Below are 16,072 nucleotides of genomic sequence, written 5' to 3'. Positions count from 1 at the left end.
AGACAAGTGTGAAGGTTTACTGGGGAGGTAGGCTCAGGCGAGCTGGGGATAGGAGACGGCACAAGGAGGGAGGCCCACCCTGAGCGTGTGCAGAAGCCTTGCTGCTGTGCACTCGGAGCCCGTGTCTAACACGGAGAGACAGCCCAGAAGGGCTGGGGTGCGAGTGGAGTCTGGAGGCCCGAGTAGACCTTTGAGCAAAGAAACGCGGGTGGCGTTGGTGTCCAGCTTGCTGAGGACCAGGACAAGCAGGGTCGGCTGTACCCTCTTCCTCTCTGCCCAGAAGGGAGCTTTGTCCCAGGGCTCAGGGATCCCCGGTGGGCCCAGGGAGGCCCCTGAGGCCCAAGCTCTGCACAGCTGCAGTTCTCGGGCTTCTCCGTGCTGTCCCTGGGGGAGCCACTGCCGCCTCGCCCTGAGCTCAGGCGGGGAAGCCCGGGCTGGAATCCCACCAGCAGCCTCCTCGCCAACCAGCTACCGCAGAGCCTGGCACGATCCTCCCCTAGCTCTCCACACACCTTCCAGAATGGGTCCCCGGCTCCCTCTCGCACAGAAGGCTCAGTGCGGGCTGAAGAGGCAGCAGGTGCCCCTTAGCAAAGCCAGGGGCCTGGCAGTCTCTGCTGCTGACAGAGGAAGGGGCTGCCCTGGGATGTGGAGGCCTTTGCAAGGAGGGGTATGGTGGCGGCCCCACCTGGCTTCTTGGTCCCAGCTCGTGGGTGAGGAGTCTACAGGGCCAGGGGAGATGCAGCCTGGAGTCTGCATCGAGGCCCACACAAGCCTCGACCAAGTTGGCAGACCTGCTCCTAGGACTGAGAGGTGGGCGGAGCTTGTACGTGCTGTCTGCACCGTCCCTGTCCGCGTGTAGGCGTGCAAGGCCCCTGCTGATTCCTGACAGAGCTGGGGGTGAGAGTGAGAAGGGGGTGAGCCATGGGCTGAGGGCCAGAGGCCTCCGCTTGTTCTCTGGCCAGCACCCTGCAGGGTCCTGGGGATGGCACATCCTCTGGGTCGGAGACTTGGGGCCTCATGACCAGAGGCAGGTGGCACCCCTGTCCCTCAGTTTCCGCACGGGTTCCATAGCACCCATGTGGTGAGGGGCCGCCTGGTGTGGCCGGCAGAGGGGAGCCAGGGAGGTGACCTTGGTGTCCTCCCTCCCCTGCTCCCTCAGTCCAGCCCAATGACTTGGAAGCATGGAGGGCAGAAAGGAACAGGAAAAAAAATTACGCAGATGAAGCTCACCTTTTACTTCCTTACTGTGGACTTAAATACAACCTGGGCTGACGGGGTACAGGAATAGAGGTGTTTTGAGAGCACACACCCCTTTCCCCCGAGAGACAAGAGAAAGCAGATTTTTAAAGGGTAGCGATGGGAACACAGGGCCCCCCTCACCTTCTCCGACACCCACATCCATTGCAAACAGGCGCTAGATCCCAGCACCTGCTCATGCCACAAGCAAATTAATGGTGCTCTGAGAGCTCCCCCTTTTGATCTTTGAAGTTCCAGGATCGTTTCATTAGAACAGGCACTGGGGTGACCGACAGGGCCTTCTGCGGGCTGGCATGGGGGAGTTGATTATTCCCAAGGGCGGCCAGCTTTGTGGAAGTGCAGCCTGTGAACAAAGCAAACAGCGATGCTTAGGAAAACCTCGTGTGTCGTGTGCAACACCGCTATCCCAGTCTTGGCCTATATGTTCCAGTAAACGGCCTAGCATTCTCATCTGGCACTGGACCCCACAGGTTATGTAGCTGATCGCGCTCATAGGTTGTAATTCCATCAGAGCGCACTTGCTATCGGCAGGGCTAGTACTCACCCTCATTTGACAGATGTAGTCCCCACTAGGGGACTCCTTCCTAAACCTCAGCATTCCAGAGCCCTCTTCTCCAATTGCCCTTATTCTACAACTTGCAGATGGGATACGGGAGTAAAATCCGCAGTATTCACATTTTCCTATTAATCAGCTCATTTTTTATGAAAATAGATTATAAAGGGACATCACTGTCTTAAGTACATGCCATTCTTGCTTATTCTGCTGGGACAGAGAATGTAAAAATAAATACAAAGGAAACAAATCAGCATCCTTCCAGCAAGCTCGTGCCTGCCCTAGGTGCTGAGCCTCGGCTGCTCTCTGTGCAATGGAAAGGTTTGCAAGTTTAGGGAAGGGTTAAAGACATAAGCAGAGCCCTGCCCCTCAATGTAGCAGGAGCAAGGTAGGAGACCTGTGTTCTCTCTCAGATCACACCTGTCTGAGGCCGTGGGATGTACCACCGAAATCAGCAGAGGCCAGTGTGGAGGGGGTGGGGTGTGCACAGAGCCCTGAGCTCCTGGAGCGGATGGTGCTCAGGGACCTCGAGCGTAGACCCACAGGGGCTGCCTGACCGGTGGTTGTCACCCCCAGTGCCCCTCACGGTCAGCTGGGGAACTTTGAATTTCCAGCAACCAAAGCTGACCCCCGGTCCCCCTCCCTCTGCTCCCTTTACCCTTCCCTGGAACAGAGGCCTCTTGGGGGGCATCCAAGCTCAGTGGGAGCCTGCCCCCAGGCAGCAGAAGCGAGCGACAGTGCCAGTGGTCACTTCCCTACGTAATCAGCGCCTCGTGTTCCTTCCTCCCTCAGACCCCAAGAGTCTGCTGCAATTCCTTAAAGAAGTTCCAACGGGCACGTTGGTGCTGGTGGCCTCCTACGATGACCCAGGGACCAAGTAAGTGGGAAACTCTGCCTGCTGGGCCACAGCACCATGTGGTGACGCACACCAGATCCTTCTGTGCCTTGCATGCCAGCGCCCCGTCAGGCAGCTGCTCTCAGGAGGTCACTGGGGAAACGCACAGAGAGATGTCCCTGGAGGTTTCCCAAAGGCTCCTTGCACCTGTGACCCACCAGAAACCCTCCCTGTCCAGTCATTACCGACTGGTCACAGAAATGTTGATGTTTGGTGACAGGGGAGGGCATGCCAGAAAGTTCTTGGAAAGTAGAATTCCAAGATATTACTGTGGTGCAGAATCTTTAGAAATCCCCGCATAGTTTTCTTTCTCCCCACAGTAAGCATTTTCTGTGAACTTTTTGAAGACCCTCCTCCCCATTGTTATTACATGGACTTAAAGAACAGTGTCCTGCATCAAAGATGATGGCGTGGACAATGTGTAAAAGGGGCTGGCATTCGGCACAGCAGTCAGGACAGCACTTGGGACACCCGAGTCGCACATCAGGTGCTCTGGTTCAAGTGCAGGTTCCTGCTGCTGACGAACCCTCTGGGAGGCAGCCAGTGATGGCTCAAGTGATGGAGTCCCTGCCACCCCTGTGGGACACCCAGCATTGACCTGGCCCAAGCGTGGCCAGGTCTCCCTCTTGTAATTAATTGTTTAAAAAAGGACACAGGAGGACACTTACCAGTCTGGCACCGCTGGATGACACTGTGGTCTGTGTCCAACCCCATGACACCATTGGCTCCCGTGACCTTGTATCACCTAACGTTACCACAGCTCCCTTATTCTGCTAAGTGCACCTGCAACATAGGTCAATAATGAAACCACCTCATGTTGCTCCCACTGCTTGGAATCTCTGTGGTTATGAGATGCACGATTCTGCTAAAACGTTTAGTCTCAGGGAAGGGGGATGATTTTTCAGTTACTTTTTGGTGGCACCCCATCAGGGGTAGGCAATCCTTTTTCTGTCAAGGGCCGTGTGGATTTCTCTAACATCATTCCTGGGCCATACAAAATTGTCCACTAAAAAGTCAGCCTGTGAATGTAGGGTCAGATCTGCAGGCCGTGTTGGGCCAGAAGTTCCCCACCCCTGCTCCAGCTGCACGTGGATTACATGTGCAGGTGGCAGTTGTGTCCCGCCAAGTAATGGGCAGAGGGTGGGGCGGGTCCGAGAGCCCCACAGTGCACCTGTCCTGCCACCAGGTGCCCCTCCGCCCATCCCCCGTGTCATCCGTCCCCTCTGGCCTTCTGCAGGATGAATGACGACATCAGGAAGCTCCTCTCCGACCTCGGCAGCTCCTATGCCAAGGAGCTGGGCTTCCGTGACAGCTGGGTGTTCCTGGGGGCCCAAGAACTCAAGAGCAAAAGCCCCTTTGAGGAGGTGGGTCCTGGTCGCAGGCGCTGCAGGATGGTATGAGGGAGAGGTCTTGACGTGGGGCTAGCAGGTTGTCACTCACCCCAAGGTCAGGCTGGTCCCATTGGCCAACACCCAGGGAGAAGCTACTTTGGCAAGAGGTTGGGCAGGCACAAATGCTAGGAACACAGAGAAGCACCCCCCGGGGCAAGCCAACATCAAATAGAAAGGCGTAAGGAATGTGGAGATGCAGTGGGTGGATGGCAGGCCCGGCTTCTGGTGCCAGTTGGGGCTTAGCCAGCCCCTTCCGCACCGGTAAAGGGAAGGGTTTGGGACAGCACAGCCCACAGCCCCTTGGAGGCTCTCTGTGTGAGAGCCAACTTAGCCCAGCGAGAGCCCCTGGCACGTGGAGGCCAGCAGGAACATCCTAACACAGGGCTCAACAGGCATGGCCTAGGTGCGCCCTGAGCCAGGGAATGTGGAGTGTGAGGGGGCTCCCAAGAGCCTCCAGAGGGTCAAGGAAGGGTTGGGGGTTGGGCCTTCTCCCCATCTGCACAGCCTTGAGATGGCTGGCGGAATAGCGAGGCTTTCCCCAGGCCCTGTGGTGAGAGCATCCAGCTCTGGCCGGATCCCGAGACAAGAGCTACAGGTCAATGCTGCCGGCACAGACTGACCTGATGGCACTGGGGAGCCCTGGAGGCTTCATCAGGGGAGGGGCAGGCCCGGGGTCACAGCAAGAGAAATACAGCCAGCGGCAGGATCTCCCTTAACACTTGGAACAAAGCAGGTACAAAGCTGGGTCCTCAGGGAGGCTCACGCCTGCTCGCCTAGGTCTGTGAGGAGGTGCCTGCTGCCATAGCACTTGCCTGGGGGCTTCCCTGGCTGGGCCTGGAGAGTGCCATGGAAGGCAGGAGCCCAGCAGCTGGTGGGAGAGGGGCTGTGAGGGCAGAGAGGGAGCAGCCCCAGGGGCTTATTCAGGAGACATTGGGGTTTTTTTTGACAGGCAGAGTTAGAGACAGAAAGGTCTTCCGGGCCGCCACGGGTGGTGCGCTGCGCCGATCTGAAGGCAGGAGCCAGATGCCTCTCCTGGTCTCCCATGGGGTGCAGGGCCCAAGGACTTGGGCCATCCTCCACTGCACTCCTGGGCCACAGCAGAGAGCTGGCCTGGAAGAGGAGCAACTGGGACAGAATCCGGTGCCCCGACCAACACTAGAACCTGGGGTACCAGCGCCACAGGTGGAGGATTAGCCTAGTGAGCCACGGCGCCAGCCAGAAACATTGGGTTTTTCCTAAGTGTGTGTTTCAAGGAGAATGCACTGGACATTTTTCGCTGCTGAGGGCTATATGGCTAATTTATAACATCATCCACAGGCCACACAAAATTATCAACCTAAAAAAACATTCTAAGGCCAGCGCTGTGGCATAGCAGGTAAAGCCCCCGGCCTGCAGTGTCGGCATCCAATAGGATGCTCATTCAAGTCCTGGCTGCTCCGCTTCTGGTCCAGCTCTCTGTTAATGCGAGTGGGAAAGCAGTAGAAGACAGCCCAAGTCCCCCTCCCCTACTTCCGGTCTCTGGGGATGGGCCTGTTCTGGACATTTCCTCACGGGGGAGGCCCACCCCACGTGGATTTGGTGTCTGCCTTGGCTCGCACAGGGTCAGCAGCAAAGCAGACCCCATGGGAAAACCTCACACTGTATCAGGGTGCCTCGGCCTGCATCTCCCCTCTGCTTCCGGTCCAGCTCCCTGCTACCGCGCCTGGGAGGCATCAGATGATGGCCCGAGTGCTTGGGCCCCTGCTGCTCACATGGCAGACCTGAAAGAAGCTCCTGGCTTCAGCCTGCCCCAGCCCTGGCTGTTGCAGCCGTCTGGGGAGTGAACCAGCACAGGGAGGACTTCTGTTTCTCTCTGCTTCTCCCTCTCTGTAACTCTGCCTTTCAAACAGAAGCAAAAAGAATCCAGTTACCACCTATCATCCCTGGGGGTGCGGGGACAAGAGCTTAGAGAGCCTTAGCCCCTCCCCTAAATTCTGTATCAGCCCCTCTGACACCCCCAGTAACAATCATAACATTCAATAAAAAGAATTCTTGAGTCTTGCTCTATGAAAAGCAGGGTTAGAGACAGACAAGGAGGTCTGCCATCTTCCAGTTCACTCCCCAAATGGCTATAACGGCCAAGGCTGGACGTAGCTGAAGCCCAGAACTTCATCCGGTCTTCCACATGTGTGCAGGGGTCCAAGGACTTTGGCCTTGCTCCAATGCCTCCCCAGGCACATTAGCAGCAAGCTGGATTGGAAGTGGAGCAGCTGGGACTTGAACCAGTGCTCATAAGGGAGGCAGGTGGCTTAACCCGCTGTGCCACAAGTGGCAAATGCACATAGGGTTCCTCAACAGCTTCCCTGTTGACAGTAACTCTTCTCTCTCTAGTACCTGAAGAACAACCCAGACACAAACAAATACGAGGGCTGGCCGGAGTTGCTGGAGCTGGAAGGCTGTGTGCCCAAGAAGGTGTTCTAGGACGGCTGCGGCTCGCCCAGGCCCAGGGCTCTGGGAAGCTCCTGCCCGACTCGGGACCGAGGCAGCGGCAGCACAGGTGCGGAGAGCACCAAGGGGCCGCGCACACCGCACTTCGCTGCCCTTCATCGGAAAGCAAACCCGCCCAGCACCCCAAGAACTCCTACCTGGGAACTGCACGGCTTCGGCTTCTGGCAGCCACCATGTGAAGGTGGGCACGGGTGTGCTGCCTCAGGGCCTGCTGCCGGCCCATCCGGAGGGAGGACTGACCACCCACACCTGAGCAGAATTAAAGGTATTGTTACTGATTCGGAATGAGCCTTCCCAGCACTCAGGAGGTTCCTCCCTGGGGTGGAATTGGCCTAGACTCAGGTCAGGGCCCACTGTTGGCAGCATGGGGATTTTGTGAAGGTGTCAAAGAACTTCCTTCCCAGGGTGGTCAGGCCCCAGGCAGGGTCGTCACAGGATGGAGTAGGCAGGACAAGGGCCGCCTTCCACACACAGCCTGGGGCAGGTGCTTTATTGGGAGGTGACTCCAGAATCAGCAGCAGGGGAAGGGAGAGGGGAGACAGGGAGAGCAGTGAAGGGTGCGTTGTCAACCCGCACCACCACTACCCCCCCCCCCCCCGCCGGGTGCTGGGGCCAAGTCCCGGCAGGAACCACTAGGAGCCCGTGCCCACATGCACCACGCCAGCCTCCTCTCAGGGACCGGGGAGCTGGGGCATTTACTCACCAACTCCCATCAGCCACCTGTGGAGGCCTGCTGGTGATATGAAGTCCCAGGTACCTCCGGGGGGGCCCAGCTGCCACCAGGCCACTGGAGCATGCCCTCTCAAGGGGGAGGCCTGGGGCAGGGAATAGCTGGGACCTCGAAGAAAGGCCGGTCTCTGGCTCTAGGCTGAGTCCCAGGAGGAGGGAGCACAGGGGCCCGGCCTCCTGCAGCCAGCAGAGTGCAAATGCGCACCAGCGCCAGGAGGCTCCCAAGTCCGGGGGGACAGGGAGAACTGCAAATGTGCCGAGAAGCTGGGGTACAGAGGAGGTCAGAGCGTGGGAACCCTCAGCCAGGGGCACCGTCGGCTAGGACACAGGCTGCACACGCAGTGGGGTCGCTTGGGGCAGGGTGGCACCCCGCCAGCCACCCACCCATTCCTGCACACAGGATCATCCTTGGACTAAAGGAGGGTTTGCAGGCAGCTCAGTCACCACGGACCCAGGAACCCACACTGATACACTGCTGGGGCAAACATGGCCCAGGACCCCACTCTGGGAATGACACTGACAGAAATGTTCTATTATTCCCATAGACACCTCTGTACGCTCAGAAGTTGTTCTCTACTGCAGGCAGGAACACCTTATGCAGTTTAGAAAGAACCAATAAAGACTGCTCTTTTTGAAAATTGATTTGATTTGATTTGATGGAGAGAGTGACAGAGATCTTCCATCCACTACCTCACTCCCTAGACAACTCCAACAGCTGAAATTGCTCAAGGCCCAAACCAAGAGCTCCATCTGGGTCTCTTATATGGGTGGCAGGGGCCCCAGCACTTGGGCCATGTTCTGCTGCTTTCCCAGGTACATTAGCAGGGAGCTGGGTCAAAAGGGGGACTTGCACCAGAGCTCACAAGGGATGCCGGCGTCACAGCAGCTCAGCTCGCTGCACCACACCGCCAGCCCCAGTGAAGACACGGGGCTTACCCACAGGCCGCACTGCACATTTTAAGGAAGACTGAGAATGCATCAGCTGGCTCAGCTGGGAAACGCAGCCCAGCAGAGCAGGCTGTCCTGCTCACAGCCCGCTGCCCAGCTCTGACTTCTGATCACCCGTCTGAACCTTTGCTCTCAAGTGCAAAAGCAGGAGACCTGGAGGTCGCGTCACTCCAGGGCAGTCCTTAGCTAACGACCCGTGTGAGAACACGAAGGCACGCCGTGGTGAGCATGCTCCTCGGAGTGCCCGCATCCCACATTGGCATGCGTGGTTGGAGTCCGGGCTCCACTCCCAGCTCCAGCGTCCTGCTGATGCACACCGGGAGGGAGCAGGTGATGGTCAAGTAGTTGGGTCCCTGCTGCCCACATGGCAGACCCAGATGGGGTTGTGGGCCTTTGGGAAGTAAACCAAGCTGTAGAAGATTTGTCTCCATCTCTCTGCCTTTCCAAGAAAATGAACATTTTTCAAAAACTGCATTTAAAGCCCAGCTCGTTGTCCTGGAGCTGCACAAGCACCAGGTGTGGTTCACACCAAGGGTCCCCGGGAGTCGGTCCGAGGCTGAGCCCCTGCCTGCATGCCCCTTCCCCACCCTGCTCCTCCACCCGTCACCAGTGGCCCCCAGCGCCCAGTCCTTACCAAATCGCCTGCCCGCAACTCCTTGTCCAAAGTTGCCATCTGGGGCTCCATGGGAAGAGGGCCAGTAAGAGCCACCCGGGAGGCAGGGCTGGCCTGAGAGACACGGCCTCCTGGTCCACTGCTCTTGTTAGGAAAGCAGCGAGTTCTCCAAGAGGAAAAGCTCGAGGGGCAGGAGCTGCACTCACTGCTAGCACTGGAGTCTGGCAGGGTGCAAGTGCTGTTCCGCGCTGGGGAAGAGGAGGCAGAGCCTACGGCCCCCAGCCGCCGGCCTCCTGCTGTGCCCCCTGCCTGAGGACCCTCAGCTGCACTCCCATGGGAAATAAGCCCAGAAGCCACCGAGGAGGGCGCAGGCTGGAGCTGGGCCCAGGGGTGCTGAAGACCTGCAGGTGCTCAACATGATCCTCCAGGCACTGTGGCCCTGTAGGGACCCCTGAGAGTGGGGTCTGCATACTGATGGAGCAAGCGTCCACATGCACCACTGCTTCCTCGCCCGCTGTGCGTTAGGGGCTGGCCAGTGCAATGCACAGTAAGCCAGGCACGCTCCCGACTGCATCGAGTGAGCACAGCCCACCCACAGGCACAGGGCTTGCTGAGGGCCACCCTGCGGAACCCTGCAGGACCCCTGCCCTGGCCTGGGGGCTCAGGAGCAGGCAGCACCCACACTGAAGCCCTGGGAAGGCATGGGAGTTGGTCAGGCGTGGAGGGGAGGGAACAGCATGAAAGGACCTGGAAGCTACAGAGGCTTGAGAGGGGTCCAAGGTGGGCAACAGGGCAGAGAGGGCAGGGGCAGCCCTGGGGGCCTTGCCACTCAGTGCAGAAGGACACAGGGCCACACGGAAGGATTTAAGCTGGGGAGTGACACGATCTGATCCGCACTTTTGGGGGGGATTACGGTAGTAGAGGCACGAGGCCATCGAGGGGACTTTTTTGTCCTCCACAGAGAGGGTGGAGGGCCCGGGGACATGGTAAAAAGGGGGCCCATCCCAGGGGTTTTCAGGAAGCAAAATGACAAAGATGCGGAACCAGTTTTCTCGCTGAACCTCTGCAAGCCCATCCGGGCCTTGGGATTTGGGGTTTGCACTTACTCGCCCCGCTCCCTGCCAACGTGCCTCGGACAGACGCTACCACAGCAGCCAGGAGCCCACGGGAGTGGCAGGGTTCTGCTCCCGCAGCCCGGCTTTCCGGTGCTGTAATTCCGGTCCTGGCCAGCAGGTGGCAGCCCAGCACAGAGAGGGACGGCGGCCAAGGTCCCCGTGCCCGCCCCAGACGGGCAAGGGCAGGGTGCGGGTCGCAAGGAAGCCGGGCTCCGGTGCTGCCCGGTGGGCAGTGGGTGGATCCCCGGGACCACCAGGGGCCTGAAGGTAGCACCTGACTGCGACGGCCGGTCCTGGCCTCCCAGACGCTCCGCTCACAGTCGGCCAATGAGTGACGTCGTTTCCTCCGAAGAGACCCCCCCTGGTGGGAACCAGGGTCACCCACCTTGTGCCTGCGGGACAAGTCGGCTCACAGCGCTCAGGCGACTTGTCCGAGGTCACACAGGAGGGCGCTTCGGTCAGCGTGGGAATCGCAGGCTGTGCCCAGGGCTACTCACACAGAGCTGCCCCAACACTTCCCTGAGGCAGCCACTGGTCCCTCCTCCCTCCCCCGCCCCCTCCTCCCTGTCCCTTTCCTCCTTCCTCTTCCTCATCCTCAACTTTCTCTTCCTCCGCCTGCTCTTCCATCCCTTCCACCTCCCCTTCCCCATAATCGTCTTCCTCCTCCTTCTCCCTTTCTTCCTCTTCCTCCTCTTCCTCCTCCTCCTGCTCCTCACCTCCTGCCTGAGCCCTTTGAGAAGTCACAGGTCCTGAGGCCACACCCTCCGCGGCCCCGGCGGTGCTTGGACACCATATGGAGGCCATGGGCGGGGGCGGAGTTGGAACTCTTCCGTGTAAAGCCCTTTCGCAGCCCCCCCCCCCCCTTGCTTCCTTGCACAAGGTTTTGGGTGGAGAAGCAGCAGGTGTGAAGCCCATTTTGCAGATGGAGAAACAGAGGCTAAGAGCTGGACCCGCACCGCAGCGAGAGATAGGGCAAAGAGGGATGCAGGGCACCCAGCGCTTGGCCTGCACCCCAACCTGTCATTCTGTAAATCACCTGACACTGGGCCCTGGGGACCCTTACACAGCCTGGCACTGGGCTTCCCGGGCTCGTGGGTCCTCCCTCAGCAGGACTCGGAGCAGAAGGGATATCACTCAGTGTGTGAAATCCCTGGCTCTGCTCCCGCCCCGCAGAGCACCATGGTAGGGGCCGACCCCGGCTGGCTGCTAAGGGAGCTTGGCCTTGGGGAGCAGCGGGAAGGGAGAAGTGGGAGTGGGCCCGGGATGAGGAAGACGCCACGCGAGCTTCAGGATGAAGCGGTCACGGTCATGGGTTCTGGAGAGAACGCAGTAACGACGCCCCCGAGGTTAGTAGGTGAGGCTCGGTGAGCTCGTGCTGAGCCAGGGCAGTACTGAGCGCCCTGCAGGCGGCCGCGACCTCATTCACTCCGTTAATGCTCATTATTCTTCTGCTGCTGCTAGTTCAACAACTAACACAGGCCGAATGCTGGTCTAGACTCAGGTGATAAAGCCCAGCCTTCTCCGGGCTGCCACCCAGGCAGGGGACTCACATGGCAAACACAGAAATAGCAGTTCACCTGCTGAATAGGGCACCAATACTATTAGTGATAATAGGAACAGCTTATGGGGCTCTTTCCACACGAGGTCAGAGAAGCCTCCTAGAGGAGGCGATAGTTGAGCCTGAAGGAGAAAAGGGGGAAAAATTCAGGCAAAGATCCGAAATGAGGAGTAGGGAGCAGAGAAAATAGCAAGTGCAAAGGCCCTGGGGTGGCAGGGAATGAGCTATAATCCAGGAACTTTCGGGAAGAGCGGGGAGTGGCAATGAGGTTCTAGCCCAGGCCAGCAAGCCCTGTCAGACCAGACCGTGTGGCCCAGGGGATTCTGTTCCATCAGCACAGCCGGATCTAAACTGCCTGATCCTTGACCCTCCCCCACCCACTGCCAGTCCATAAACCATCTATGGCTGCACTGTGGGTACCTACTGTTAGAAGAGGGAGGCCGACCAGGTGTCCCCGCCCACGCACCTCTGGGGACAGGGTCTGTGTGGATCAAACTGGTTGTCCAGGACTCCCCGGGGCGACACCGTGCCTGACTTGGCGGAGGCTCACAGCCCTGCAGACACAGCACTCCGTGACTGCCTGGATGCACCCCTCACCCCGAGGGGCAGGGTCGCTGTCATCCCCTCTGGTTAGGCGTGACATTGTAAAACGGGCAGCAACATGATCTGGTATAGGACACACCAAACCGCCGGCTGCTACAGTGCACACATGCCCTCCCCACCCCCCTTTCCACCGCTGGCGGCAGGACTGGCTCTCTGACCTACCCCATGTGGAACAAGAGACGGAGGCTCAGAGAATCCCATCTGTCCCTAGGTCACACAGCTGTGGGGGACAGAGCTAGGATGCAAGCCCCAGTGATGGCAGCCTTCATCTCTGCCCCACACGGGTGTGGCAAGGAGAGGGAGGGGGGTGGCAAGGGAAGGGAGGGTGCACCTGGGGGCTGTGGTTCGGAGCTTGGAATCTGGGCTCCTGGCCGGAGCAGGCGGGACACGCCACCCGCCTCCCGCTGAATGAACGAGTCAGCCCAGACTCCAGGATCTGTAATGAGCGACGCTGCCCAGCCCTAAGTGGATGGCGCCACACAAGCCTGCCCCGAGCCCTGCACCCTGGCCGCCCCCGGCAGCCTCCACCGTCTGGCCCTGGCTGCTGAGCCCTGTCCAGCCAGGCAAGCAGGCCAAGTCCTGCCCGCTGGGCCAGCCGGAGGCCACCCTCCACCCACAGCGAGAGCACTGCCAGCTTCTTGCCCAGGGTTTCCGGGGCCTCAGTTTCCCTTCCTGAAAGACGCAGGGGTCTGGGAGGTAAGGAGCTGCAAAGAGGACATGGAGGGCGTGGGGGCAGCCTGGGGACACTGGCCCCTCTGTCAGGATCAATCTCCCTAAGCCTGTCTGAGGCACTGCAGGCTTAGGAGCTGCTGTGAAAGCCGTCTTTGTGCCTGGGAGAATGAGGCTCAAGAGGACGGGGGCCCCTGGCCCCCGGGGCCCCTCGGGCCCTGGCTCCTGAAATCAGCGCCAGCAGGGAGGACCCCAGCCAGGCCCCTGTGGCCCACCCAAGCCTGGTGCCTGCTTCGTGCCATGGGAGCAATCCAGGGGAAGAAGGTAAGAACCCCATCCCCTCCTACTAGGGACCTGGACACGGCAGGGGGGATGGGGGCGGAGGGAGAGACGAGACCCTCACCCACCTTGGAGCCAGCTCTGCCTCTCAGCTCCCAGCCAGGATTTGCCTCTGGTAAGCTGGCTGGGGCTCAGGGCAAAGCTGGCATCCTAGGGGTAGTCAGATCTCCCATGTCCCTGAACACAGATCCCTGGCCACCCTCTCCCCATGGCCCAGGGGCAGTGGCCAAAACAGGTGATGCAGGGAAAAAGATTAAAAAATACTCATGACGATGATAAAGCCGGCCGACCGGCTGCTGTCGGCAGTGGGGGATGGGCATGTGAGTTCAGCTTTTGTCCCTCATTTAGTCATCTGTAAAATACACACAGTGCACAGCCACTGCCCCGGGAGGCTCCTCGTGAACATTATGTGACTCCAAGTACCAGAGGGTATAGGACAGCACCTGGGCGTGGCAGCTCTGGGCACGCGTGCGTTCTGTGATCGTCAGGGTGCTACTGGTGTTGTGATTCACAGGCTGTCTGATGGGGGGGTGCTGTCCTTGTGGCCCGTGCGGCTGGGTTACGGGGTGCAGCATGTGCGGGAGTCCATCAGTCCTCCTCCAGGTCCTCCCACACCTTTGGCACCCAAGGCTCTTGGGGAGAGGCTTTGTGTTTATTCACCCTCTCATGGCCCACAGGGTCCCAGGCCTGCAGGTCAGCCCGGTGGTCAGGCTGCCAGGGCCCAGCCCCACACACCCGCTATGGCAGGACCTGCACCTGCTCTGGCCCCTGGGTCCCTGTCTGTACAATGAGCTGGCAGGTGCCTGTGAAGTGCTGAGCCCACTGCCTGACACACAGCGGGCCCTCCTGGACAGGGGGCTCTGACCCTCACACACCCGAGATGACCTATGGCAGTAAGGGTGTGGTGACACAGGAACAGGCGGTCAGTGCGGTGATGACATCACCACCCGGGACAGCTGCATCCCACACCAGAGTGCCTGGGTTCGAGTCCCAGCTCCACTCCATCCCAGCTTCCTGCTCATGTGTATCCTGGTAGGTAGCAGGTGGGAGACCTGCATGGAGCTCCTGGCTTCTGCCTGGCCCAGTCCCAGCTAGTGTCGGTATTTGGGGACTTAACCAGCAGATGGGAGAGCTCTCAATCAATCGATCAATCTCCCCCCCCCCTTTCTTTCTCAGTCTCTCTCTCTCAAATAAATTAATAAATAATTTTTAAAAGGATGAGGGAACTCAGGCTCAGAGGAAAGAAGTGAATTTTATTATCTATCTATTTATTTATTTGAGTGGCAGAGAGACTAAGAAGACAGACATGGGCTGCCTGTGTCCCAAGTGGTAGCTTCACCCCCATACCAAATTCCCACCCTGAGAATGATTTCTCAGCCAGGGTCATGGAGCCCATGTAAGCAGAGGACGGGATTTTTGACCCCAGGCTCCCCGACCCCAAACTTTCAGGTGCCCAGCTCATCCCCTCCCTCCTGGTCCGTAACTGTCCACTGCATCTACATTCACCTCCACCCCACCCACCCACAGGAACCTGTTCTCTGGGCACCGGCTGGGAGCCTTAGGTGAGCAGGTTCAAGGCCACCCAGGACCCCCTGGAGCAGCTCACCTAGCCTCCCGGAGCCTCCCACAGCAGGATGAGCAAGGTGCCTGGCACACAGCAGGTGCTCGGGGCAGTGGGTAACAATGGCCGCTGTAGGGGCTGCAGGGGCAGCGGCTGCAGGGCCAGGGGTGGCCCGTCCCTAAGCCCTCGGGGTCAGCCTCCAAAGGCTGGGGCATGTCCATTCTCTGCAACATCTCCCGAGGCTCATGCCACCCTGTTCTTCACATCCCAAAGGGTCCCGGCTCCCAACCCCGGCCAGGTTTACCGAGACACTCATCGCTGTGCATTTGTGGCCACTGAAACAGTTTCCTTGACTGAATCACACAGAGCGGGGGGGGGTGGGGGGGGGGGCATGGGTAAACGGCTGCATTTGCTGAGCTGCCTGAAGGGAGGTTTGCTTCTGACAGAGCCCCCAGACGCTGCACCTGGCTGGGCCCTGCAGGCTGCCCAGTTATCCCCACTCATGATGGATGGGCCTAGCCGGACACACGGAAGGTTCCGGCTCCGGGCTGCCCAGCTTAGCAGCGTAGGACTGCCTCACCAGGAGGCCCCAGCACCCCCACGGCATCTCCTGTCTGCACCCCACTCCACAGTGCCGTGGGGAGTCCTGGGCTCCTGCTGGAGGGAACAGAGAGTGGCCCCGGCTCCCAGCAGAGCAGAGCCCCTCTCCCGCCCGCAGCCCCTTACCCAGCCTGGGGACGTGGGATCAGTCCACCTCTCGGCCTGCATGGCTCCTCCAGTGGCCTGCAGAGAATGCCCCTGTACTCACGACCACGCTCCTGCACCCCACTGCCCTCTGGGCCCAGGGCCCTACACACACACCTGCTCTTGTAAGTCTCCAGCCACTGAGTGTGCACTGAGTTCCCACTAGGAGATCACAGGGGACCAGGGGCGGCGGGGGGGGTGGGGGAGGTGATAACAGGGAAGCAGAGGGGGAGGGGAGAGAGATCAGTCACAGCGCAGTGGCCCCACCTTGGCCCACCTTCCCTCCAGTGCCCCCAGCCAGCGAGGGACAGGATGCTGGACCCACTTCACGGGTAAGCAGCACCCACTCAGCACTGCTGCCCTTCCTGTCTGCTCCGGGCTTCGCTTGTCTGGGCCTCAGTGTAGCTGCTGAGGCTTCGGCCGCACCTGACACCCAGCTGGGGCTCCATCTGCTGCCTCTCTGTTGGCCCTCACCAAGGCCCCATGTGCAGACTCTTGTTCGAGTCCCCACTCCATAGCAGCAGGGAGATCTGCCCGGCCAGGTGGCACCCACATGGGCGGGCCAGGGCCACCGCATCCTTATCTCAGGTGCTCCCCGCCACCTGCCACC

The 16,072-nt window shown here is 59.7% G+C and overlaps 1 protein-coding gene and 1 long non-coding RNA gene across 3 annotated transcripts in view; one reads left to right on the top strand and one right to left on the bottom strand.

Annotated features, from left to right (window-relative positions):
- The window catches only part of FAM3D (FAM3 metabolism regulating signaling molecule D), a 53,392-nt gene extending 46,663 nt beyond the window's left edge, over window positions 1-6,729 (top strand). For both annotated transcript variants that reach the window (XM_062201184.1, XM_062201185.1), the window contains exons 8-10: window positions 2,603-2,687; window positions 3,943-4,069; window positions 6,467-6,729. In XM_062201184.1, the coding sequence (XP_062057168.1) occupies window positions 2,603-2,687; window positions 3,943-4,069; window positions 6,467-6,556 (302 nt within the window). In that variant the 3' untranslated portion in view covers window positions 6,557-6,729. The remainder of the gene's footprint in view (window positions 1-2,602; window positions 2,688-3,942; window positions 4,070-6,466) is intronic.
- LOC133767068 (uncharacterized) lies at window positions 1,234-6,803 on the bottom strand. Its single transcript, XR_009866800.1, has 3 exons — window positions 6,721-6,803; window positions 3,374-3,488; window positions 1,234-1,600 (listed from the first exon to the last, which is right to left on the bottom strand). It is a non-coding gene; the product is annotated as an uncharacterized LOC133767068 (long non-coding RNA).
- Window positions 6,804-16,072: the final 9,269 nt, after the last annotated feature.

The sequence above is a fragment of the Lepus europaeus genome, chromosome 9 (assembly GCF_033115175.1).
Source record: "Lepus europaeus isolate LE1 chromosome 9, mLepTim1.pri, whole genome shotgun sequence".
In the NCBI taxonomy this organism is placed as follows: domain Eukaryota; kingdom Metazoa; phylum Chordata; class Mammalia; order Lagomorpha; family Leporidae; genus Lepus; species Lepus europaeus.
This window is presented reverse-complemented; position numbering and strand designations above follow the sequence as displayed.